Here is a 26436-nt window from a genome sequence, read left to right as displayed (position 1 = left end):
ATCATCCATGTACACATCGACCTATTTTCACTTAAAAAAAATCCCATAATTGCACAAAAATGGCATTGCGCACACTCTTGACTTTATCCATGTACACTGCTAAAGTCCTAGTTAGTAACCTAGTAAATCTACTAGTACTAAAGTCCTAGTAAATGGAAGAAAAAATGCGTATAATTTAATATTCCGCAAGGAAGTCATGTGATGTACACATCATATTAGAAAAAATGCGTATAATTTAATATTCCGTAAGGAAGTCATGTTGTGTACACATCATATTTTTTCCATAGAGGCCACTGTTATGGAATTGCGTATCTCAATGTACTCAAAATCTGGCTTTTCCCAAAGTTTGAAACTGATTCCAATAACTTCGTTTTTCAATAAAATGGAGCATCACTACACTGGAGTTTGGATGTTCGAAAATTTTTTTAACTATCACATTCCTCAATGATCGATTGGCTATTCAGAATCACTTGATTCAATTAAATACCACCGACCTTTAAGATTGCTGCACCTCTTAGTGAGCGATTTCTTTTTATGGAGGTTTATAAAAGTTTCCGTTTATATGCTCCCACTTTCAGTTGTATTAGCAGAACTTAAGATATGCATAAGAACAGCCATGGAAGCTGTGGATGCAGGTATGCTTGCAAAAGTTAGTGATAAATTTAACAACCATATAGACATATGCTGTATATCCAACCATGGACATTGACTATTTTTAGTTTGGTTTGTAAAGAAATTTTATGATTAGCCATGTTAATACAAAATTTCTGTTTAATTTCTGTTTAATATTTTTCATAATATATACACATTTCAAATTGGAGGTTTCTTTTTGAAACACCCTGTGTATCATGCACAATAATATTCTATATTATTAAGTTACTTCTTCAAAATGATTTTTTATAAAACCAATGGAATGATTTATGTCATGTGTGATACGCTTCCGTAATATCCTCATAATTGCTTGCTGTTAATTCATCGCATACTTTGCCTGTATTTTTAAAACCTTTCCAGAAAACTATTTTGCAGATTTTCCTATTGTATCTTTCTATACCTTTTAAAAAGGTACAGCTCATATAATAGATCTGATCAAGGTCTAAATATCACATTTCCACCATGATCCATTGGTTGGATCAGTAAAGTAACATTTTGATGAAAACTTATTTGTACATTTTCATTTAAATCAAAGAGACTAGTTTTTTATGTATTAAAAAACAATTTTTTGTACTAATTTTTCAGAAATTTTTATTTTGTCCCTTTAAAATGTAGTTTATTTAAAGTTTTCAAACAGGTTTGATTGAAGCTGGATCATGAAAGTTTATGCTGTGTTCACATATGATGAAATTAGTATTTACTCATGATAGCACTATCAGGCGCGTGACAAACCTAATCAGCGCTGTCGTGCAAATGTCTAGCGAGCGTCTTTATGTAGTGATGATATTAAAGGGACATTACTTAATTAATTAAATTATTAAAGTTATAAATTTAATTATTAAAGGGTTAACTCTTAAAATGAAGCATTATTAACATAAAAATTTGAAAGGTTTCAGATTTTAAATTACATCCAAAGGGGCATTTTAATGTTTTGTGTGTTACCTTTATTTATCAAGTATCATGTTCTTTGCACTTAAACTATAAAATTCAGCTCAATAGCAATGTCGCAAAATAATTATAAAATGAGCATATCTTAGAACTTCCAATACACAGTTCCGCGCACTGGAGATAAAAAGGTTCTCCCGTAAAGTGTTGCCATTGCTTGCTTTGAAATCCTTGAGTTTGTTAATCAAAAATTCATTAAAGTTTTACAAAATATGAAATTGATCATAAAACAAATTTCAAATTTGGTCTTCCACAAGCCCATATTCGTAGGAGGATTACGCCATTCAAAATTCGATGGCTGTATGTACCGTTGTTTTATCACAATGCGAGAAATATACATACATTTATGCAAATTTTTCATTATTTAATTTCTTCAAATATAATGCAGGACTCTTAACATTTGGTGGCAGCAGTTTGAAAAGTGAAATGGACATTTATAGTGATTCAACACAAAATCGCTAAACAGAAACAATAGTTCCTCAGGAACAAAGCCCCTTTGGACTAAAAAAAAATTACATTTTATCTTTTGGCTAAATATACAAATATTTTGTGCTTTGTTAATACCCTCACTCAAACATATTTATTGAAGAACTAGCAGCTTCGCTGCCATCCTTCGTCTGGCTTTTAAATGTACCAGAAAAATGGCTGAAGGGAACACCAAACGTTAAATTTAAAAACTGCGTAGAATTTTATTCGGCAGAACAACTTCATAAAAAAAAGGTATTAAGTATAACATAATTACAATGAAATAAGCAATATCCCTTAATACAAATATTTATTATCCTAATAAATAAATTAACCAACTTCCCTTTGCAAAATCTTAAGAACTCAAATGGTATAAAGGAGGCTAAGAACTTTGTTTCCTAAAACAATCACTGAAAACATTTCAATATCTTAAAAACAGTGAAATCAGCAATAAATAACATAAAAGAATACAAAAAACAAAAAATTCTGAAAAGCAAAGTATAATTAATGATATTTTATTTTATATTTTCAAGAGAAAAAAATTACGATGAAATAAGCTATATCCCTTAATACAGACATTAATTATCTTAATTAAAAAATTAACCAACTTGCCGTTGAAGGAAAAAAATCGTGCAAAACTTTTCAATATTTTACAAACAGTGAAATAAGCAAAAAATAACATGAAAGCAACTCAAAAAACATAAAATTTCTCGCAGAATTTTACTCTGCAAAACAACTTTATCCAAAAAAATCAGTAAAAATGTATTATATATATGTAAAAATGACTGTGAAATATGCCAGTCTCTTAAAAACTGACATAAGAAATACGATGAAAAATTGTTGCCAAACTCATATTTCTAAAAGAACGAAACTATTCAAAATGATGCGATTTCATCAAAAATCTATCAACAACAATAAGACAGCAAAATTGTTGCCAAAATCACATTTTTAAAGATGTGAGATGTGAGAAGTGTACTTGGAAGCTTCATTTAAAAAATTCTTTAAAAATACAAAATATTATCATTTTTCCAAAACTCTTTTTGTAAAAGCAGTCGCAAGGATGAAACTTTAACGTGTCCAAAAATCAAAGAAAAATAAACTGTACATTTTTTAAAATAAACTTTTTTAGAAAAAATCCCATTGAAAAGGTGTTAAGCTCCCTTTGTTAAATAAATTCGTATTTAATCGATTTATTGAATCACGAAATTTACTTTAAGTTCGTAAAATAGCTAAGTGCCTAGGTTTCATGAAGATGTGAAAATGGAGTGTGTAGAGTAAAATCTCGCTTTCTTATAGCACATTATGTCTCAAAATGACGCAGTTTTGTCACAAAAAAAAATTCGAATTCGAATTTAGAAAAAATCGCTTCGAGGTGCACTGGCTCTTGTCTAAATGCACCTATGTACCAAATTTCGTAGCCGTGGGTCTCTATTAGCTTGCGCGAGCGAAAGACACACACACAGACTCTTTCTTTTACTATATGTAGAGATTATACATACGTTGTTGTTATAAAAAGCCGCCCAACAAGTATAGTGGTTAGCATTGCTGACTGTCGTGCCAAAAGGACCAGCTTCTAATCCCGGAGAAGATATGGATGTTTGTAAGTGTATAATGTCCATGCAGCATGGGGGCATTCTAAATAGGCAAAGCGAAAGTTCTCTCGAAAGGTTGGTGGTAAGAGAAGAGCGGACGCTCAAACCCTTCCTCCATAAAAATTGCAGGCGAAAATTGCAGGCGAGTTAAATCGCACTGTCACCTGTAAATTGCTCGAGGCTGTTGCCAACGGCCGGCGTATCTTGCCTGCCTTAGCGCAAGGAATTTTGTGGGCTTGGGCTGACTGTAGGTCAGACAAATGAGCATTAGTCAACAACAGCAACATTTTCTAAAAAAGTAACGCTGCAAGCGAAGCGAAATTAATATACTAAGCGCACTGGATACCAACTATTTTGCTTAACACTATTTATTATCTTAAAGTTAAAAACAAATTAATGTGCATATATAATAAGTTTGCACTGAATAAATGTACGCAGCATAGTTTATGACAAGGTTCAAACTGTGATTACAACAGGACACAAAAAGTGCTCTAGGGCTGATATCTAGGGATATATCAAAATTCCTTTCTACACACTGCTATGTTGTTGACAACGATATAGCGTTGGAGTTTCAATCAACGATGCTACATTTTCTCCAAAAGTTTGCAAAAACTTCAGTTCATGCATAAGATCTATACTATTTATATACCTTTGATTTTTATCAGTTAATGCTTTTTGCTGTTTTTGACATAAGTAGAGCTGATCTTGTAAATATATGTGAACGAAAATACGTGATGCTGAACCAAAATACGTGATGCGTATGTAAGGGTACAGAGGGCGCCGTAGACGCATTGGACAAATTGCTTAGTTCTTATTTTATGTCTACTGTTGCAATCGTAGTAATTTTTGCAACATTTATCTTTTTTGTTTTTTATTTGGTGATTGCTTGTTGTTATTATTATCCTACATAAAAAAAGGTAAATGCAGTTACCTATTATGTTAAACTTAGGTTACTTTTTGATTCAGAAAACCGACGATTTAAGCATAATTACTTGGATTTTTCTTTTAACATAAACCATTTGTTTATTAAATTTAAAATTATGCTCACTTCCAAAAGTTAAGCACGAAGGTGTAAAGTGCAAAAATTTCAACAAATACTGCTTTGATTAATAAAAATTTCAGCAGGAAAGTAGCATATATATTTTTGCATAAAACAAAATCAGTAATTATATACAGAAATGAAAACAATATTAAATTTTTGTAAGTTATCAAATAATGACATACTGGAGACTTAAAAAGAATTATGTATAAAGTAAAAATAAACAGCATAAAATGAAAAAAAAAGGACATTAATAGGGTATGTGATCCCCCCTCATCTGTATACAAAGTTTACACCTTGTGACCATGCTTTCAATTCACCACCACAGAATTAAGCAATCGCCATTCTTCTTGTAGAGCAGTTTCCAGCTCAATAAGAGTGGCAGGAGGTGGGAAACATGAAGATAACAGCATGGCCGAGAGCATCCCAAAGATTATCAATGGGATTAAGGTGGGGCGAATATGCTGGCCACGCCATACGCGCAATCCCTTCACTCTCCAGGTAGTCATTGACGATGTCAGCTCTATGGGGACGTGCGTTGTCGTCCATTAAAACAAAAGTAGGCCAACTGCTGCAGTGTAAATCTCGCAATGGGATCTAAGACTTCATCTCGATACCAGACAGCACATCAAAGAACCCCGTTTAAAGATGTGCAGGTCGGTGCATTATCCTAATGAAATCCCTGCCCACACCATAATGCTTCCACCTCGGAATGTGTGATGTTCGGTGATGTTTTGGGACTGATTGTATGTTTGTTGTTCACGCCATATCCTTATACGCTTCTCGTCTGGCTCCAGAGCAAATCTTGACTCATCAGTAAACATGACATTGCCCCAGTCAGACACATTCCAATCAACATGTTCCCGGCCCCACTATAATCATGCTCCTCTTGAATGGATGGATAGAGGAACACAAGCTCAAGGTACTGGGGCGTACAGTCCGTTCGTATGTAATCTTTGGCATGCAGTAGCTTCAGATATCGTGCTACCAATGGACACTGCAACCATAGATGTCGCACATGTGGAGCTCGCTCTGCGATTCCGCTTGGCTACAATAGCAATATATCCATCTTCCACAGCGGTTGTAACCCTTGGGCGACCGGCTACGGGCCTTCGGATAACTGTCGTTGTGGTTTGGAATTATTTCCAAAAACGTGAAATTACAGAATGATGAACGCCGAAGAAAAGAGCAGCATCTGTGATCGACTGTCCTGCTTCAATGCGCCTCACAGCACACCAGTACTCTGAATCTTCCATTCGTCTTCTAGAAGTCATAGAAACATGTATGAAAACAAATTGTACGAAAGTTTTAAACACCTTTTACCAGCACTTACAATCAACTTCTGTAACCCTTTATAAAGCTGGCTTCTTATAAGACTGCTTTTTTTGCATATTTCTTGACATGAAAGTGCAATTGGCTGTTACCTAACATATTTGCATACTTCCATCTACCTCTGCAGTGAATTGCATCCTCTTCAATTCTGCTTGGCTCCCGGAAATTTGCATTGTCCTCTCTGTGCTTAACTTTTGGAAGTGAGTGTATTATCTTTGGAGAAGAAAGGATCGACATATTTACGAATTTAAAATATGCCTATTTGAGATTTGAAGTGAAGTAAAAATATACAAGGTATTCTGAAATTAAAAATTGGTCATTTTCCGATATTTAGCTATACAGAAAACCGAAGGAAAATGCTTTGTTATTTCATTAATTCTTAAATACATAACTTTAAATTTGATTTAATTACTTTAATAAACAAAAGAGTACCACCACTTGAATTATTCCATATTGATCTAATAGTTTATATACAGTCAAAAATCTTTAATCCGGATTCGTCGGGACTTCGGCGATTTCGGATTATCGGTTTTTCCGGATTTTAGATCACCAGTTTAAATCTGGTAAGATGGCATGCAGAAAATATAAAATTAAAAATATGAAACCGTAATTTATGAAATAAAAAGCAATTATGATCTAAAGAATATCAAAATTTACAAAAACAAAGCTTAATATTTATTTGTTTATTTTATTAAATATTTCTTTCAACGCACGCATACGTAAAGCGTAATAGTCGAAATTAGAAAATTGCAACCAGAAAACTATTTGATTTGTATTCATAATATTTATAATGACGAGGAATTTGATTTAAATCATATCAAAGACGGAGTACATCAAGATGAAATACTACATTTAGTAAGGAATTATAAGCTGAATAAAATAAAAACATCTGCCCTTAAGATAAGGCTAGTGCTGACAGATCAACTTCCAATTCATTACGCGCCACATCGTCCCCCCCCCCCTGCGCTGAGGAGCGTGAAATTGATAAACATATTTCGGATATGCCTTTGTCCATTTTTTGCAGCAATTCCTCTTTTTGTTTGATGGACATCGGAACATGCTTTCTCTTTGTAGAGCCTTTGGTAGCTCCAGAATCGGAAATTCTTTTTGACATAATCGAAAGTTCAAGCTTACTTTTATAAAATTGCCCTAACAGTCTGCAAAAAATAATAAGCCGAGTACAATTCGAAGATTAAGGAACAATGCAATCTGCAACATTAACTGAAATAGATAATTAGATAATTTTAGCTTACCTTATACCATCCGTTATACATTAAACGTGCATGCGTAATTGTATTATGCGCATGCGTTGACTCATGCGCAGAATGTTTGCAGCTTTGAGGTCCGGATTAAAGACTTTTGGCTGTATTTCCAAAGCAATGGTTTAAGATATACTCACTTTTTCAGCAGTAAAGTGAAATATTTCAAACATTGACTTTCCGATTGTTATTAAGAAGTGTTCTACGCAGTAGTTCTTATAATAATTATTTTCTGCTTTTATTTTTACTTACACTTTTTCTGTTTTCACTTTTCCGCATATGTTGGAAGAAAAACAGAAAAAAAATCTCTGAGCGTCAGAATGTTATGAAGAAAAGAAAGTGAGACGAAGACTTAGTAAGCCAGAACTTTAAAATAACTTGGTTTTTCAAAAACCCAAAGACTACCCAAGCTGACACTACTAGCACTAGTTCTCAGCTAACCATGGAAATTACCAAAAGAAGCTAATGATCAGAAAGAGTTAGAAAGAATTTTCATGTGGGAATTACCTTTAACTTCAATGCAGCCGGACGAAAAAAACAGAAGAAATACTATTGAAATATACAATTTCTGCATTAGATATGCATTTGCCTGTGCCTGATGATTCCAGATTATGCCCAAGTACATTATTACTATTCCAAGTTAAAGTCTTAATAGAAAATGGTCCTAGATATTACCAAAACCTGATTTCGAGTTTCAGTTTCCCAAAAGACAAAAATGAACGTAAATTTTTTAAGATGTACTTTTGTCGAATCTTGCCAAACAATGAAAGAGTTAATTCAATTTCTTAGAACAATTAGGAAAGAATAAACCTGTTAATTCAGAATTTCACATTTTATAAAAAAAAATCTGATGTGTACACCACATGACTTCCTTGTACGGAATATTAAATTACATTATACGAATTTTTTTCTTTAATTTCATTTAAATTGATTGGATTGAAAATCTACTTCGTCGACAGCGCATAAACCACAATAGAATAAATGCACTCTTTAAAATTCACTATATTTGTTTACTATAACAACACTCTAAATGTCCAAAATTTATATCATTTGAAGAATTATCGTTGCCTTATGTTCTATTCAAATACTATAATAAAGCTAAAACAGTGTATGAAAGAAATTAAGCAAACAAAACAGAAAAGAAACAGTTTTTCACAGACGATTTAGTATTTCTCATTCAATTAATTCAGTTCTCACTTCGCGACAAGGCAAAAATACATGAAAACTCAAAATATCTGCATTAAAAATTATGAAGTAAATCTTAAACACTTATTTCCTCGAAAAAATTCCAGAAAGGATTAAGCATGATTTAATTCGCAATAATAAATGAAGGTGTTATTTTTGTGTTGCGAAGCTTAGTTTCTCTAGATTGGCAACGAATCTACAATTCTGCTGTTTCAAATGTAAACAAATATGCCTGCCATGATATTTAAAACTTAACCGCACTTAAACAGATTTTAAATTGTTGATAATTGTACAAATATTGCTTCTAGAGTTATGAAAGGCATAAAAACCTTAACCGGAAGATAAAAACAAGATAATTCAATCATTTTTAAAGCAAAAAATGTACAATTTACAAACATATAAGAGTAAAGGAACTGAGATCACAGAGCCGGGTAATAGAGTGGATATATACTATATAAATATATTTATATACGTTTGGTGCGGCCAATTGCAACCAAAATATGAGGTGCACATCTACATGTTATAGCAGTCCTATATACAAAATTTCAACATTCTGAGGCTACTCGTTTTTGAGTTATGCGAGATACGTACGTACGTACATACGTTCGTACAGACGCCACAAAAATTCTCTTCAGAATTCATTTTAAAGCAGTTTTATAATTTTTTTGGAGGAAAAGAGTATTTTATTCTGTCCTTATGTACAGATATCGCGCAAAAACATCGTTAAATTGCATTCGATAGCGGTCAAAATGGATATTTTCTTTGAAATATGTTGTCTGAAACTTTTCGCGATTACAATACTTCCTTTTTACTTCGTACAAGGAAGTAAAAACAGACTAAGTAATTGGCATGATGTTATTGAAAGAATTATTTATGCCATCCAGTTTTTAGCCAAACAAAACTTAGCCTTCCATGGTTCCAGTAGCAAATTATTCGAAAGAAATAATTTTTTAAAGTGTATAGAAATGATCACAAAATTTGACCCTATCATGTCTGTATATATTAATAAAATTCAAACTGAAAAAAATATGCTTCATATTAATAAAATTCAAAATGAAACAATTAGCTTATTAGGAGATAATATAAAGCAAATTATTTTAAATAAAGCCAAACAGGCAAAGCATTTTTCTATTGTTTTTCTATTTTCTATTGATTGTACCCTTGATGTGAGGCATCAAGAGCAGATATCTATTTGTATGAGGTATCTTAATTTAGAAAATACGGACATGAGTATTGAAGAAAGGTTTTTAGTATTTTGTATTACAACAAATACAAACAGCATTCTTATTAAAGGCTTTTAGAGGAAAGTGGTTTAGGTATTAGTAATTTACGCGGCCAAGAATACAACAATGGTTCAAAACATGAGAGGTAAACATTTTTCGAGTAATTATGCTCAAATTATTGCTTTTCCGAATTAAAAATTTAACTTGAGTTTAACATAATATGTAACTACACTTACCTTTTTTTAATGTAGAAAAACAATAACAACAAACAATCATAAAAAAAGATAATGTTGCACATATTACTACAATTACTACAGTAGACACGAAATAAGGATTAAGCGATTTGTCGAATGTGTCTACCCTCGACATACGCATTGGCATCAAGCATTTTCACGTTCAAACAAGACAGAAGAGAACACCAGAAACGAACTCCTGCTCTGATTAAAACTTGCGGTCAAATAAGACAGTGTGCTAGGAGGAAGGAGCACTCAGACCTGGCAAGCTCCAGGCTGCCTTAACACAGTTAAATGCCCCAACCCCTCGGTCAAGCCGATGCTGAGTCAACAGGAATACTCAGCAACTCACATTCCATGTCCCCGTTCTGGAAGGGGGATAATAAAAACATCTGCTATCAACAGGGACTCCAACCCCGGGCAGGAGAATGAAGTCACTTAAACACTGTCATATAGACTGGGCCACCAATCCGGCTTGCTAACACTGTCATGGTATACAAATGTCGGCTTTAGGCACCTCAGGGGGAGGCCAAGGAAGGATATGAATATGCAGTTTTGAGGCACCAGGCGCCCACTATAAACCTTAAGCAGTTTAAAGGATCGCTGAATTCGCACCCTCCGTCAATGGGTGTGTTTCACCCCGGACAGCCATGAATATCTGACTATATAGCTCCACCACAACCAACGGACAAGACAGTAACAATGGTCCCTGCCGAGCCTGAAACAGCCATTGCCAGAGATGACTTCAGTCCTGCGGAGACTGAATTTAAACACCCATGGCCGAGACTGCGTTAAGTACAGATCCTAATCAGTAGTTTCCCAGGTTTCACTTGAGTCGACTCCCTGAGGGGTGTTCAAATAAAACAAGAATTTTCTTGTTCAGACAGGCAGCGAGACAAACTTCTTGTTTTAATGATTGCTCGGCGCCATTTTGACTCAGCGCCATCGTGCGCCGCACCTCCTTACACCTATTGTCAGCCTGAGCACAGCAGTAAGCTACATAGTATGGGTAAATGTGAATAAATTGTAAAAATATAAGAAATGAAATGAGTTAAAGAATGTGGCATGCATTTCATATTGTCACAAAATGGTTATGATAGACAAATTTTTACTGCCAAGTTATTGCTGATTATAGCATAAAAATGTAACTAACAATTAAATTAATATGATTAAAATAATATAAACATGCAATTATCAAAATTTGTTAAGGAAGCAAATTTTTTAAATTATATTTTTCAGTATGCTTTAACAATTTGTCATTATTATTTATTTGGTATCATAGTCACTTAAAATTTGTGATTTTATTCTTGGAACTTTTATTGTTCATTTAACTTATATGGATCTCAAATGTTAATATATTTTGTAGTTATATTTAATGACTGTTAAGAAATATAGGCAACTTTTTTTAACGTTTGAATTTTTAGTTATTTGAAAATTATATTTTAGGTAAACATGTCTAGTAGTACCTTTGAAGTAAAAGATACTGAAAATGAAAAAGTCATTGGTTTTGGCCTGGAAAATTGTGACGAAAATGGTATTACAATGGCTACTCAAGTAGATTCTGAGCTACCTAAAGATCACACTTACACAAAAGAACCAGATGTTTTAGAGGTTAGTTATTCTTTATTGTCATAAATATGTGATAAAAAGAAATTTGTTAGATCATCCCATAAGTAAAGTCGTTTTTCTTCATGTATAAGCTTGTTAAAATGTTTTAACTCATTTGAATAAGTGGTTTTTGTAGATGTGTACATCTTCTTTAAGTTTTGACTTGCAAGCATCTGAATTCTGATTTCTTGCTTTAATAGCCTATCGAGAAAATGGCAGACACAGAAAAACATATCAGATACATTATGCTTTACATATATATAGAGAGAGATGTAGATATATAAAGCAGTAGCACAGTAAATGCTGTAAAAAATGTGAAGGAAGTGTGTGGTAAACGCATTTTAAATATTCACAAGTGCCAGCAATGTTTCTGTGAATTTCAGCTAGAAGACATTAGTTTGAAAGATGCCAACCACTGTGAGCACCTTGTTATTATATATATATATATATATATATATGTTACCGTGAAAGACCGAAATTGGAAAATGTCGACTGTCACCGGAGAATATCAACATTCACCAAATACGTCGGTGAAAGACCAAATATTTCACTACATTCTTGTATATTCGGACCCTCACCGGTGTATGTCGACAATCACAGATATGCTCTGGTGAAAGTCGAAAAGAGAGGTCATAAAGTGCCATAATAGTTTAAGTTGTTGCAATAAATAAGATTTGAATTATATAATTTAGTAAGTTTTTTATTACTGTTATTTTATTTTCTCATTTAGAACGTACTGTGTAATTACGCAAGTTTTTAACTTCTATTATTTTCCTTTCTCATTTTGAATGTATTGTGTGTTTTAGGTTCTCATGTTCTTATTTCAAGTCTCAAGTGTGTTTATTTGTGACTGAATTACGGAGGAGAAAATATAATATTGTTATATGTTCAACATTCACCTTTAGTACATGGTAATGTCAACATTGACCGGTGTAAGTCAGAAATAAGAGTCTGTATGTCGTGTAAGTCGTGTATGTCCGAAATATTTGGAAAATATTTCGGACATACACGAAGAGACTATGTGAATGTTGACATTCACCGGTGAAAGTCGATATTCTCCAGATTTCGGTGTTTCACCGTAACATATATATATATATATATATATATGATGAGATCTACAATTGTAAGAAATCTATACTGAGGAATTGACAACTGTGCAGTAGTTAGTTCATCATGATCAATTATTGGTCCATTGCTATTTTAAGGAACTTGGAATTGTGCCTTAGTTTGGCAGGTGCTTCCACTTGAATTTAGTGATACTAATTGAAGAGATTGTGTAAGCATCTGCCATGCTGTTCATTTATGTGCAAAATAATTCTTTTTTCGAAATGTCTAGTACTTGATGATGAAAACTGACTGGTGTTTTGAAGCTTGCAGAATTCCGCTGATGGAAAAGCATATAATACCCAAGAGGCACTTGAAATGAACCTTCAAGACCATTTCTCTAATAAGTCAGCTGATTTCTTCATGAATAGCATAAAAAGTTCAGCATTGGATATTTTATGCTATTCAAAATATTCAAGCATTGGAAAATACTTCAGCATTGGAAGAATTTTATTGATTTCAGGGGGGAAATACATAATTGATCAAATAAGTATCTTTCTTATTATTTTATTTTTTCAAAACATGCTTTGAAAAACGGCATTACTTATAGGGTGACCTGATACCAGATAATGCTTATTTGCCAGCTTCTATGTATCCTACTTGAAATTTATTAATTTTCTCACCATTTTAAAGATTTGCTGAACAATAATAGTTTTTTATCTCTTTGAAAATTTTATTTTAGCATCAATTAAAAATTATTAAATTAAATTCAGCATGATAATGTACACTTTATGGTTGAGATTTGGTTTAAATATCATTATAATTACTCCATGTTTTTGAATTTGAATCAATTCATTTATGACCTAAGAAATAAGATTTTCATGCAAAATTAGAAAACTCTGTATAAGCTGAATTTTAGGATCCTTCTATAAATGCAGTTAAACATTTCACTAAAAGTGTGGTCTTCTAATTTAGACTTATCACACAAACTGCCAGTGAGTGACTTTCTTTTGAAAGTAGAATTTTATCTTTAGTTTTCTTTTGAAAAATAAAGGATATTTTTTCCATTCTTGAAGCATGCACATTATTATATTCAGGGGTGTTTGTGCTCCGGGGAAACCCCGGAATTCCGGGGATTTTGAACTTCGATACCCAGAAATTCCGGGGATCGTCGTTCAAAAGGAAGTAGGAATAATAATGAATTATTTATTTTGATCTGGGTAATTTTGTTTGCTTTGAAAGCAGGAAACGCAAGGTCAGTGTGTGTGGTGAAAACTTTTCCTTTCTTTCTCCAAAGGCAGTGATAATGCGTGAAAAGGGGGAAAAACTTCTTTTTTGTTCTTTCCTTATTGCAAGTTATGACTTATTACCCCGGTTCTCGGACATTCTCTTCTGGATTCTTTTCGGCAAGTAGGCGCGGCAGAAAAAAAAAGGGAGAGACTTCGTTCGACCAGATGTGCGATCACGTGACTCTGGGTTCAAAGGTCTTATCTCTCCTGGCGTGGCGCCAATAAGTAGAGAAGGGAGATTTTTCGCCATATCAGCTATTTGTCATTGATCGCTTCTCAACTTTTTTTTCTCCGCTGTGTAAAATTTTCGTTTCATTTATTGATGCACGGGTAAATTTTTCGTTTCGTTTATTGAAATATTTTTTTATTTATGTACGCAAGAGAATTTCAAGGAAATTTCTCAATATAAATAGTGATATTATACAATTAGAAGAAGGTGTCTGGAATGCATTTAGGAGGAATTGGATTGAAGGGAGAGATGGTAATGGGGATACCATCGGCACATGGTGCAAGAAAATAAATGTTGCTGGACAAGCATATTGCGTTTTTTGTAACTCACTGCTGAAGTATGGTGGGGAAGGATTCAAGGCTTTCACAAATCATTCTAAAACTGTAATGCACATAAAATATTCAAAGTGCATTAGACATTCAATGACTTTAAGTAATTATGCTAATTCAAAAAATACTGATGACTTACTGGAGACTGATGCTCGGCCATTGAATAAAGTGACAAGAAAAGCACGCCAAAAGGTATTAATAACTTCGTTTATCGCCGAGAATTCTCTTTCTTTCAATGTAGCTCCCAATTTAATTGAACTCTGCAAACAGTTGAGCCGTGATCAGATGGCTCTAAACTCGTTGGAAATGTCCAGGACTACTGCATGTTATAAGATGAAATATGGGCTTGTAAAAACTATTAAGGAAAATATCATTAAAACTTTAAAGGAGACTCCATTTTCTCTAAATTTGGATGAAAGTACTAGCAATGCTCAAGAAAGTATACTGGCAATATTGGTGCAGTTATATGACAACAATCAAAATGAAGTTGTAGTTCATCATTTTGCATCTCTAAAGATGGAATCTTGCAGTTCAGAAGCTGTTTTTAAAGCAGTTGTTAATACTATTGAAGATAATATTCCATGGGAAAACTTAATTAGTGTATTAATGGATTCGTGTAACACCATACGTGGGAAAAAAAAAAGGTGTTGAAACCAGACTATGATCAAACAAAGCATCCCACTTATTAGATATTGATGGTGACACATGTTACACAGCTAATAACTGTGCAAAAAAATTTGCTTCATGTTTTGATAGATACTTAGAAGATTTGTTTGATCACATCTATTTTGATATGAAAAGCTGCAGTAAAAGAGAAAATTTTTTCAAAATCTGTGAATCCCTTGCCATTAAAAAACTTAAGCCCTTGAAGAGACCAGACCATACATAGGTGGGTGTACATTTTATGTGTTTTAGAAAGAATCAAAGATCTGTGGGATGCTCTTATTGCATTTTATTTTCACTACTTGGATAAAACTGAAAAAGGGGATTATTTTTCTCATGTTGAAACTGTATGCAATAAAAGAAATATTTCTGCAGCTCAGAAAAAAATTGTTGAAGGGCTGTATTCTTGCTTGTATTCCCAACAACTCACAAAGGATGCTTTAGCTCGGAAAAAAAAAAAAAAAAAATACTAAATGGGTTATTTCTTATGCAAAACAAAACTTTATTGTATATGGCATTATATTCAGCAGTATTACCAGAGTTCAACGCATATATTAAATTATTTGAAACAAAAAAAACAATGCTTCATTTAATACATTCCAGTATTTATAAATTGATGGCAAAATTTTTCTCTTTTTTCATGAAGCCAGAAAATATAGAGTGCACATCTTATAATGATTTATTAAAGGTTGATGTCACAAGTCCAGAATTCCATCTACCTAGCAAAGTAATATTTACTGGTGCAGAAGCTTCCACTCTCCTGAAGAAATTATCAAAAAATCATCCAATAGCAAAAGAATTCCAAATTTCTCTGATGAAAGCTTATACTAATACAGCACAGCATATGAAACAGAAATTACCCCTTAAAAATTCATATCTAATTAGTTTTACAGCATTAGATCCAGAGCTAAGAGGTAAAACCAGTAAAATATTAGCTTTTGAAAAATTATCAACTTTTATGTCGCATATTTTTAGTGATAATGAAAAGTCAAAAGTAGAAGCTGAAATAAGGTTATACCAGAGTGATATTGATATCACCAAAGAAATGCTCTACACATCTGATGAAAGTGGAAATCAAGTCAAGTGTACAATTGATAAATATTGGTCTAAAGTTTTTAATTTAAAAGATGATTTCACAAATGATTATAAGTATCCTACATTGGCTAAATTGCTCAAAGCCTGCCTTAGCTGCTTCCATGGTCCATTAGTGGAAAGTGCATTCAACTTAATGGATACACTTGTCACTGACTATAGAACCTCTCTTAAGATTGATTCCCTAGATGCAGTGCAGACTATTAAATATGATTTAATGGCTTCTAAAGAAACCTCATGTGAAAAATATGGCTCCAAAAATCCAATGACTGATCCAATTCACAAAGATCTCTAACTGAATATGAACAGAAGTTGGAAAACATATCAAGAGGACTTAAAAACATGTATTTCAGATGAGTCACCTATAAAAGTCTCTGAAAAACCTTCTACATTAGCAGAAAAGCAAACTGCTTCTACCTCTGCATGTGCAGTTCTCGAGGAAATTTCTTCAACTGTAAATGAGGAAAATAAAAGTCAACCTTCCTGCAATTATGAAGTTCACCACAAAAGAAAGACAAGCCCACAAACATCAGAAAATAAAAAAAAAGCAGCAGAAATTAGATAATTTTTTCATGTAAATAAAGAATTAATTCAGGTAATTTAAAATATTAACATAAAATGCAGTAGTTTATATGTTTGAAAATTTATGGTTATTAATTTTTCAAAAAAAGTAATTCATTGAACTTTTATAATTAGGTCATTCAATACTTCATAATTGTAATTTTTCATTTCTCTCCCCCCTTTCTCGAAACTCCAAAATGTCGGTAGTACGTCCGTAAAAGTTTCAGGGGATTTTTTTTGGGTCCCACAAACACCCCTGTTATATACTTTGGCAATAGAGTGGTGAATGCTGCTTTAGTTTTATGTTTTAGAAACTTTTCTAAGCAATCGTTAGACTTTTCTCACAACAATTGTGCACTTGCTTTTAAAAGTAAAATAGAATTCTTAATCTATGTTGTATATTAAACAGCTACGTACATGTTATTGAAACCATATTATTAGAAGTTGCCAAATTTTCAGAATGTACGAAACTCTGGTAACCAAGTGCGTAACTGTTTTTTCGGAATCATGATCATTACAATCCTTCAGTCAAGCAATCCTGCCATTTTCATTGTATTCCAAGTTCCAACAATTTTTATAAACAAATCATGATATTTTTTGCCTTAAACTTATTTTTTAAATATCAGCTTGTGGAATTTACCAGCAATGGAAAAAACTGCAGTAAAATTTCTGCAGGAATACAGAATTTGTACGAAGTGGTATCCTTTAAATTTTCTGTTTTTCTAACTGAAAACAGATCGCTGTGTACTTCAGAAGAATAATGCTGATCTTTACTGATCAGAAGAAATCTGCTGATGCTGGCTGATCTTTACTGTACGTAACCCCTTGGTTTTTGTCTTAAAAAATTGCCAAGTAATGTTGGTTGTTTGTGAAATCTGGAAGCTCGCTGCGTACAATAGGTTTTTCAGTAATCCTAATGTTGATAGTTTTGGCAAAACAAGCCTTAAGGAAAGTTTCCTTTTTTCCTCCCCATTAAAAAGAGGTTTTTCTGCGAATATTGCCAATTGTGTTGTGGTAAATTTAGATTTTGGCTATTTTTTGTAACTCTTTCGTAAGAACCCGGGTTTTTGGTTCTTACCATTCTTTTCAATTGCTGTGTTTGGTAGCACGTGCATGGTATGGTCTTGTATTTTGAACTTGCTATTATTTTGCTGTGGGTACCATCATTTGAGTATGTCTGAGGTGACTAAGAGGATAAATGTTGATGAGTTGGATTATAATGAAATTGTGAATTTGAAGTTTTTGTATGGGTTGGATGATAAACAAAAGACGTTTGATTTTTGCATGGAATCTGGTTTAATTGCGGATAGATATGAATGAGCTGAAACGATGAAACATTTAATTGAATTGCTTACCTGGAGGATGGAGAAAATGGTGGTGGGAAGCCGAAAAGTATACATATGAAAAAAGGAATGTTAAAAAGTTGACGTTTCATTTATTTATTCTTCTCTGTGTGTTAATTTTTCTTAAAAGATTTAATGTTTTTATGTTACGAAATATGCATTTTAGGTTATTTATTCCTCTCTGTTTGTGTCTTTTTGGTTATTTGTTCGTCTGTGTGTTAAGACAGCGGCGAATTTTTTCTGGTTTCCATGATAGTTTTAATGTTGTTTTAGCTTCCTGATTTTGTTACAGTGAAAATAAGTCGATGTGTACATGGACAAAGATAAGGCATTGCGCAATGCCTAGTTTGTGCAGTTCTGTTATTTTTTTCCTAAGTTAAAATAGGTCGATGTCTACATGGACACCGAGTTTGTGCAAGTCTGGCTTCTTATTTTGGTTTTGTGTAGCGGCAATCTTGAAATTGGTGCCAATCCTTCCTGGCGCCGATCTTGGCATCAAAAAAGAAACGGTTCGCCAAGGAGTACCGTAAATTTTAACCAATTTTTTTAATGTATCATATAATCCTTATTTAATAATTAAAATTTGTATTTTAAATTGCCAGAGTATGTTTTCTCTGTATATATTGATAATGTTTATCGGCTTATGATAAATATTGATAGCCTGAGAATCTTTCTGAAAAAAAGTTGTAAAAACCACCAACTTGCACCTGATAAGTAACTTTTGTCTTTTATCTCAAAAAAAAAAAAAAAAAAAATACCAGATTTTCCCAAGGAGATTGCATTAATATGTAAGTGTCATTAAAAATACCTAGGCAAAAAGAGATCTCCATGTTCTGCCAGCTTTGAACTAAAACTTATCATTCTTGTTGAGCAGTACCATTGGCAGAACTGATGATGATACTATCTATGAGACAGGATAAATAAAGATAACATTCATCTAGACCTAATCTAAGGATTCTCAACCAGAGGGAATAGGGAAGAATTTCATAGCTTCAGGATGAGATTGGGGTCAGCCTTTTATTTAGTTGTTCAGTATTTCATTTTAGTTTAAGAATGTGTTAAAAAAAAACACTTACTACTTTTATTCAAGCTTTGGTATTTATCAACAATTTCACTTTTTGTTGTTTAATTTATAAAGTATTTCATTTTAGTTTAAGAATGGGGGTGGAACCACCTTTATTCAAGCTTTGGTATTTATCAACAGTTTCACTTTTTGTTGTTTAATTTATAAAGCATGGTTATAAAATAATATAAATCTAAATAACTATGTGTACTTTTTAAGTTTGGGGAAGGGGAGGAAATAATCTTCTATGAAAGGGGTGCATGGGGCAAAAAAGGTTGAGAATCTGTGATCTTAACTTTCCTCTAGTAAAGATCTCCAAGAATTACTAGAAAACGTTGATCCAGATATACGTATAGAAAAATTTGATTTAACATATACTGTACAAAGTCCGAGATCGGGACTCGTAGGGACTTCCATAATTCTGGATTTGGGATTTTTCCGGATATTAAATAATCAGTTTAAATTAACCAAAAAGTAAGATGGTGTAAAAATTATAAAATTAAAAATATGAAATCATGATTTATGAAATAATGATGCATTTATGATCAAAATCATAAATCCTTCAAAATTAAAAAAGGGGGTATCAAAATTTACAAAAAAGGGGGCTTAATATTTATATGTTTACTTTATTAAATATTTCTTTCAATGTCAATTGTTTAAGTTGCTTCGTTTTTTGCTGCTAATACTTTCTCTTTAATTCTCCATAGACAGACCTAATTTCTTGGTTAGTTACATTGTTAAAGTCCTGTAATTGCTGTGGCGAGAATTCCGATTCAATAGAATGTTTTCGTTTTCAGTAAATTCTCTCTCTCTTCATTATCAGTAGAGGTATTTTCTTGATCCAGAACCGTACTACCGATTTTGCCATCCATTAATTGATTGATGATTGAGGAGTTTTGTCATCACAATAAAAATCTTCTTTTATATTATTTTTTTTTCGGTTTGCAATATCCAAAAACCTTTAAAATTCGTGGCTGTCATCATAAAATTTAGTTATTGCTCACTATACATATTTTATTTCTTGCACATGCTTAAGGCTTATCTGAATCCTGAATAAATAAATTCCCACATATACTTAAGGCTTATTGAGGGCAGGCGCTAGATATCTTACTGCCTTGTGTAGTCTCTGTGGATCCCAAATTCTACTACCAAGTGCCTGCTTTTGTCTTCCCTAAATTCTGCCGCCCGGTGTGGCCATATGAGCCCTGTCACTGATTCTGGGTTATGTGAATAAAAAATCCGTTATTCTTAATTCAAATAGCACTAAATCTTATCTTTTGGCCTTTCATTAAGAAAATCTATTTTTAAGCATATGGAAATTTTTGTTAAATTTTTTCTTGACAGCATTTTGTAGCACACTTAACTTAAATCTGTAATCATTGCCAAGCGTAATGTCAACAAAAAAGGTTACCATACTCTTTATTATTCATTTACTAACATAAAAAAAAAAATGTTTATTCATTGTTACATGAATTATTAACTCAAGTTGTCATGTGTTGATAAACATCCTATGATGAAAGCAAAATATAATGAATAATGATTCTCCATGTTGGCATCAGAGATATAAAATATTATTACAGATATAAAATCAATGATGTATCTATGTAGAATGTTTTAGTTTGAGATGTATACCATGTTGACAGTGGCGGTAAAGGCAAAGCATATTTTGCTTCCCTAAATAAAGCTAAATAAAATTCATGCTTTATTCCGTAAATTAAAACAAAAAAATAAGCTAAGACTGTAGCCTTTACATTTAAAATCATTTGAGTGAAAGAAAACTAGCATTATGCTAACTCGTAAAAACACATTCGCCAATACCAGCATACATATATATAATCCTCGGCCAATCAGCGGCAACCACGTTAGCTTACCGCCGAAAGACCTCCAACCAAAATTTGCGTAAGGAAAACTAAAGCCAACAAACGACCCTCTTTTTCTCATGCAAATACAAAAATAAAACTTAACAGAATTACAGAAGTTCATAGTTCAGTTCTACTATACGAAAACACATATTGTCTTTAAACACTGAAAACATCCAAACAAAACTTCCTTAAATTAACAGCAGTCGCCGCTTTTGTAAATAAGTCTGCAGTATTTAATTTACTGGTGATAAATTCAAGGTCAAACACTCCATCATTTAGTAGTCTTCTAATAAAGTGATAGTTTATGTCTATGTGCTTAGTTCGGAAATTTTCTATTGACGATCTAGAAAAATCAATGGCAGACTTGTTATCACAAAATAGTTTACATTCTCTTAAATTAAACTTTTAAAATTTCATCTTGTAAGACATTTTTCGTCCACATTAATTCCTTCGCTGTCTCCGATAAGGCGATATACTCCGCTTCCATGATTGATAAACTTACACATTTTTGTTTAACAGTTTTCCAGATTATCGGTACTTCATGTAAATATAATATAAATCCTCCCATGGACACGCGGTCATCCATAATCAGCATCTGAATAACAATATAAATTTAGATGTTTAATCTTCAATAAGTTTAACTTATACAATTTAGTGCTATTGAGATAACCAAGCAATTTCAACAATGCTTCCCAATGCCTAATTCCAGGATTCTCCTGAAATTGTGGTAAGATATTCACTGCATATGTAATATCAAGCCTTGTCCTGTTAGCTACAAAAACTAAACATCCCAACAGTTTTCTAAAGTATGCATTTCTGCACTTGTAGATGGACAATCTAATTTTGTAAGAATAGTGCCTTTAGCTATGGGAAGTGAAGTTATTGGTATCTGGAAATGTTTAAATTTTTCAAAAATTTCTTCGATATATTTTTGCTGATGTATAAAAACCCCATTCTCTAAGAATTCAATTCCAAGTAACGTTTTAGTTTTGCCTAATACTTTAAGATAAAAAAACTTACTCAGCTGTGAAATTGATATTATACTATACTACTATATTGATCTTTATTAAAAATCACAATATCATCTACATATAACAAGAGAATTACATTTGAACCCTTATAAACACAATTACACTATTGTATTTTCTTAAAGTGTAGATTTTCTAAAGTACTTTCAAATTCCCAAAACCATTCACGGCTGCTTTGATGTAGACCGTAAATGGCCTCGTGTAATAAACATTCTTTATTTTCCTCTTCAATAAATCCCTTTGGTTGGGTCATATATATTTTTTCATTTAGGTTTGCATATAAATGTGTGTTCTTTACATGTAACTGACAATTAGTCCATCCATATAAACATAACAGTATAGTGAAAAACATTCTTATGATTGAAAAATTTACTACAGGACTGTAAACATTATCAAAATCTTCACCTCTTTTTCTGCCTGAATCTCTGTGCTACTAAATATGCTTTGTATCACTTGATTCCTTTCATTTCTTTTTAGCGTATACACCCATTTGTTTCCTAGCATAGTTTTATTTTCTGGCTTTTCGACTAATTCCCAAACCTTTCTTTTCTTCATTCTGTCAATTTCTTCTTTCATTGCCTTATCCCATTCTTCGGCATTTACTGATTTTCATGCTTCTTTAAAATTTTGTGGTATAACAATTTCTACAGAATTTGCCTCTTCAGACACGGAGCTAGTCTCCTGTTCTACAAAATTAACTTATCCCGAGTATTTGTTTTTTCCACTAAAATCGAACTTATCTTTTTCAAATTTAATATTTCTTGCCTCACAATACTTTTCAATATCATTATGGGATCCGAAACGGGTTTCCATTCCCTCTACATAATAATATATGTCTGTACGTGTTCCATCTGGCCTTTTAACTGCTTTTCTTTGCCAGTTTAAGTCTGATACTTCTTTTGGGGTAGATTTGTCATCTGACAACTTTATTTCTTTTCTAGAAGTTTCTTGTTCTTCATCTGATTCTGCTAATAGCTCATTCCTCTAGTCTTTTAAATTTAGGTTTTGATTTCTGTTCCAGGATAACATTTGCTGCATTTAGTTTTTCATCGAACTTCACATTACAAGTTTCTATTAATCTGCATTCTTCTGGTAGCCATATCTTATAACCCCTAGTTTCCTTCGCATATCCTACTACGATTCCTTCTTTGCACCTCATTTGTAATTTATTTCTAATCTGTTTTGGCACGCCAACATAGGCTTTACAACCAAATATTTTAAAATAAACAACACTGGGTTTTCTATTTAGGAACATTTCATAAGGGGTTCGGTTGCTTTTATGACATACTCTGTTCCACGTATGTACAAAACAGCCAAGAGCTTCTGCCCACCATTCTTTTCCCATTTTACCATCATTAAGCATAGCTTTAACTGCGTCTAATGCCGTTCGGTTAAAATGTTCATACACACCGTTATCTTCCGGGGTATATGCGTTTGTGCGTTCAACACTAATTCTATTTTTGGCTAAGTACCCTTCGAATCGCCTGTTACAGAATTCCCCTCCGTTATCGGTACGTATACTTATTAATTTTCTATTTGTCAGTCTTTCCATTTGCCTATGATAATTCTTAAAGTTGTTGAAGGATTCATTTTTATTTTTCATACAATACAATGTTACTAATCTACTATAGTCATCCACAATAGCGGGGAAATATTCACTCCCACCCTTAGATGGAACTGAGAGTGGGCCACAAACGTCTAAATAAACCAACTGCAATGGTTTATCCAATCTCTTCGGAACAGTTTTAAAAGTTATTCTACTAGATTTAGCAATAACACATGGTTCACACCTCTCCATTGGTTTTTTTCAAATTCTGGTAACCCTTTCATGCTTTGATTCTTACTAGTACACGCCGGGACTTCGGCGATTCTGGATTATAGCTCATCAGTTCAAATCTGGTAAGATGGAATGCAGAAATTATAAAATTAAAAATATGAAACCGTAATTTATAAAATAAAGAGCAATTATGGTCTAAAGGGTATCAAAATTTACAAAAACAAAGCCTAATAGTTATTTGTTTACTTTATTAAATATTTCTTTCAATGCGCGCATGCGCAAAGCATACATTACGCCTAGTCGAAATTAGAAAATTGCAATCGGAAAACTATTTGATGTGTATTTGTGTTATTTATAATGACGAGGAATTTGATTTAAATCATATCAAATACGGAGTACATCGAGATGATACTACATTTAGTAAGAAATTATAAGCCGAATAAAATAAAAACATCTGCTCTGAAGATAAGGACTTTGTATTGTATTATTTAAAAAAATTCCTGTATTTTGTCCTTTAATAATATTTTTTTATTTCATTATTTGTAAATCATTTTGAACTTGGATATAAACTGATCTCTACTTTTTAGTAATAACAAAATTGCTAAGAATTCTCAACATTTGTATTCCAAGATGTATGTTACATTCCAACAACTGCTTCCAAAGTATGAAAAATATGCAGTATTTTGATTTGAATTAAGTTAATTTAATTGTTTTAGTATAAAGGTGGGTGTTTAAATAAAATATTCTAGTTAGGTGCTTTGGCATTTCACATAGTATATTCTGAAATTATTATAGTGTGAAAATACCATTAAAGTTCCTGAATTTTGACATTAAGCTTAATTTTCGTTGTCATGGGTTAACAGTGCTACAACTAAAGTCATAAGAAACAATTATTGTCAATCAGTTAAAAAAAAAAAAAAAATTGTTTTATTCGCTCTGAAGTTGAATGTGGTAAAAGTATATTTTAGGGTACCCTTTGGCGATTTTTGGCGGTACATGGATACCGAGTTTGTGCAATTTTTTGACTTATTATTTTGGCTTGCATAACTGCCGCTACACAAAGCCAAAATAACGAGACTAAGAATTGCACAAACTCGGTATCCATGTACACATCGACCTATTTTCACTTAAAAAAAATCCCCAAATTGCACAAAAATGGCATTGCACACTCCCTTGACTTTATCCATGTACACGTTGACCTATTTTCACTTAAAAAAGTCCAAGAATTGTACAAACTTCCCTTCACTTTGTCCATGTACACGTCAATATATTTTCACTTGAAAAGTCAAAGGAGCACCCAATTCTGCAATACAGGCAAAGAAAAATGCATAATCTCAATAAACTACATTTTAAACCAACAATAAAATAACATAAAAAAGGAAAAACATGTTATACATTTAAGCACTACAAAAAGCAAATATCCACTTACCCTATTTAGAAGTTCCTTCGTCTTTAGTCTGTGGCATACAAAATTCCTTAACAGCATCCAAAAATTTCTAAGATTATCTGAACTCGAATCCGTATATTGGCGTCGCCACATCTGAACCTTTCTTCCTACAAACCCATTCAAATCCATCTAAATGGTTTTTACGTTCGACTAGACGCATATTCTTCGTACATACAGGACACTTATAATGGCTACTAAGTAAACCTTCATTTACACACGAGTTAATTAACGCTCTTTTCCCCTTTCGTTCTAAATCGTACAGAAACTTCAAATTAATCTTACTACATTCAGCCATTCTACCATCTTAAACAATAAAACCAAAACACACTACAAAAGTCCTTACAAAACATCCCATGATTCAAGATTTCCCAGAATCGTGCACCCGATTACGCCACAATAGGGTTTCCATAACATTCAACTACTCAGACTACCATTAATGAAACAACAGCTTGGCGATAAATAAAACAACTTCGGCATAATACAAGGGGTACCTTAAACTCTACTCCAACCATTAATGTGAGTGGCATAGCTTTAGAAAATGTTTCGTATGTATCTGTTACAGCTGGTGACATTTCCTTGGGGACAAAAACAAATATCCTTTGCGCCACTTACTTTTTTCTGTGTTTTCTGTGCTCTTTTTTCCCCCTCCTCAATCTCTTTATGTGTAGCTACTTGTGAATGCTAAACACACCATTTTTATGCTTTGCTTTTTCTGCTGTTTTGTCATTTAAGAGTTTAATTATGACAATCGGATATTAATATGTTTACAAAGAATTTGCTGCAGACTTTACCAGAAAGTATAGCTGTTTCCAAAGTTTTGTATAATTCCTAAGTTAAAAATTTGTCGGAATACCATCATGTTGAATCTAAATTTAGTCAAGAATAATTGTCTGCAGCTGCATAATGATTTGTTTATAGTTGGTGTTTTGAAATGACTTTCATAAAATATTAAAAAAGAGAACTTTATATGTTGCCAGAAAGTATTATTAATTTGTATATTTGCTCACATGAAACTGTATTCCAAATCCATTGAAAGATGAAAATCACTAGATCAGTGGGGACAATAAAATCTTAGAAGTTGATGAAAGCTTATTTGCTAAGGAGAAGAACTATGCTCTAAGAAACAGTAAATTTTCAGGGGTATTTGTTGCAAAATAAATTTTTGAAGCTGATTTAA

At 32.6% G+C, this 26436-nt stretch overlaps 1 protein-coding gene across 8 annotated transcripts in view; it reads left to right on the top strand.

Moving 5' to 3' along the window:
• LOC118198053 (uncharacterized) overlaps positions 1 to 26436 on the top strand; it is a 204531-nt gene that overhangs the window by 23108 nt on the left and 154987 nt on the right. For all 8 annotated transcript variants that reach the window (XM_085824477.1, XM_085824460.1, XM_085824479.1 and 5 more), the window contains exon 2: positions 11371 to 11535. In XM_085824477.1, coding sequence (XP_085680603.1) covers positions 11377 to 11535 — 159 coding nt within the window. In that variant the 5' untranslated portion in view covers positions 11371 to 11376. The remainder of the gene's footprint in view (positions 1 to 11370; positions 11536 to 26436) is intronic.

The sequence above is a fragment of the Stegodyphus dumicola genome, chromosome 1, assembly GCF_044657685.1.
Source record: "Stegodyphus dumicola isolate Sdum_Otavi_A_Nest chromosome 1, ASM4465768v1".
NCBI lineage: Eukaryota > Metazoa > Arthropoda > Arachnida > Araneae > Eresidae > Stegodyphus > Stegodyphus dumicola.
This window is presented reverse-complemented; position numbering and strand designations above follow the sequence as displayed.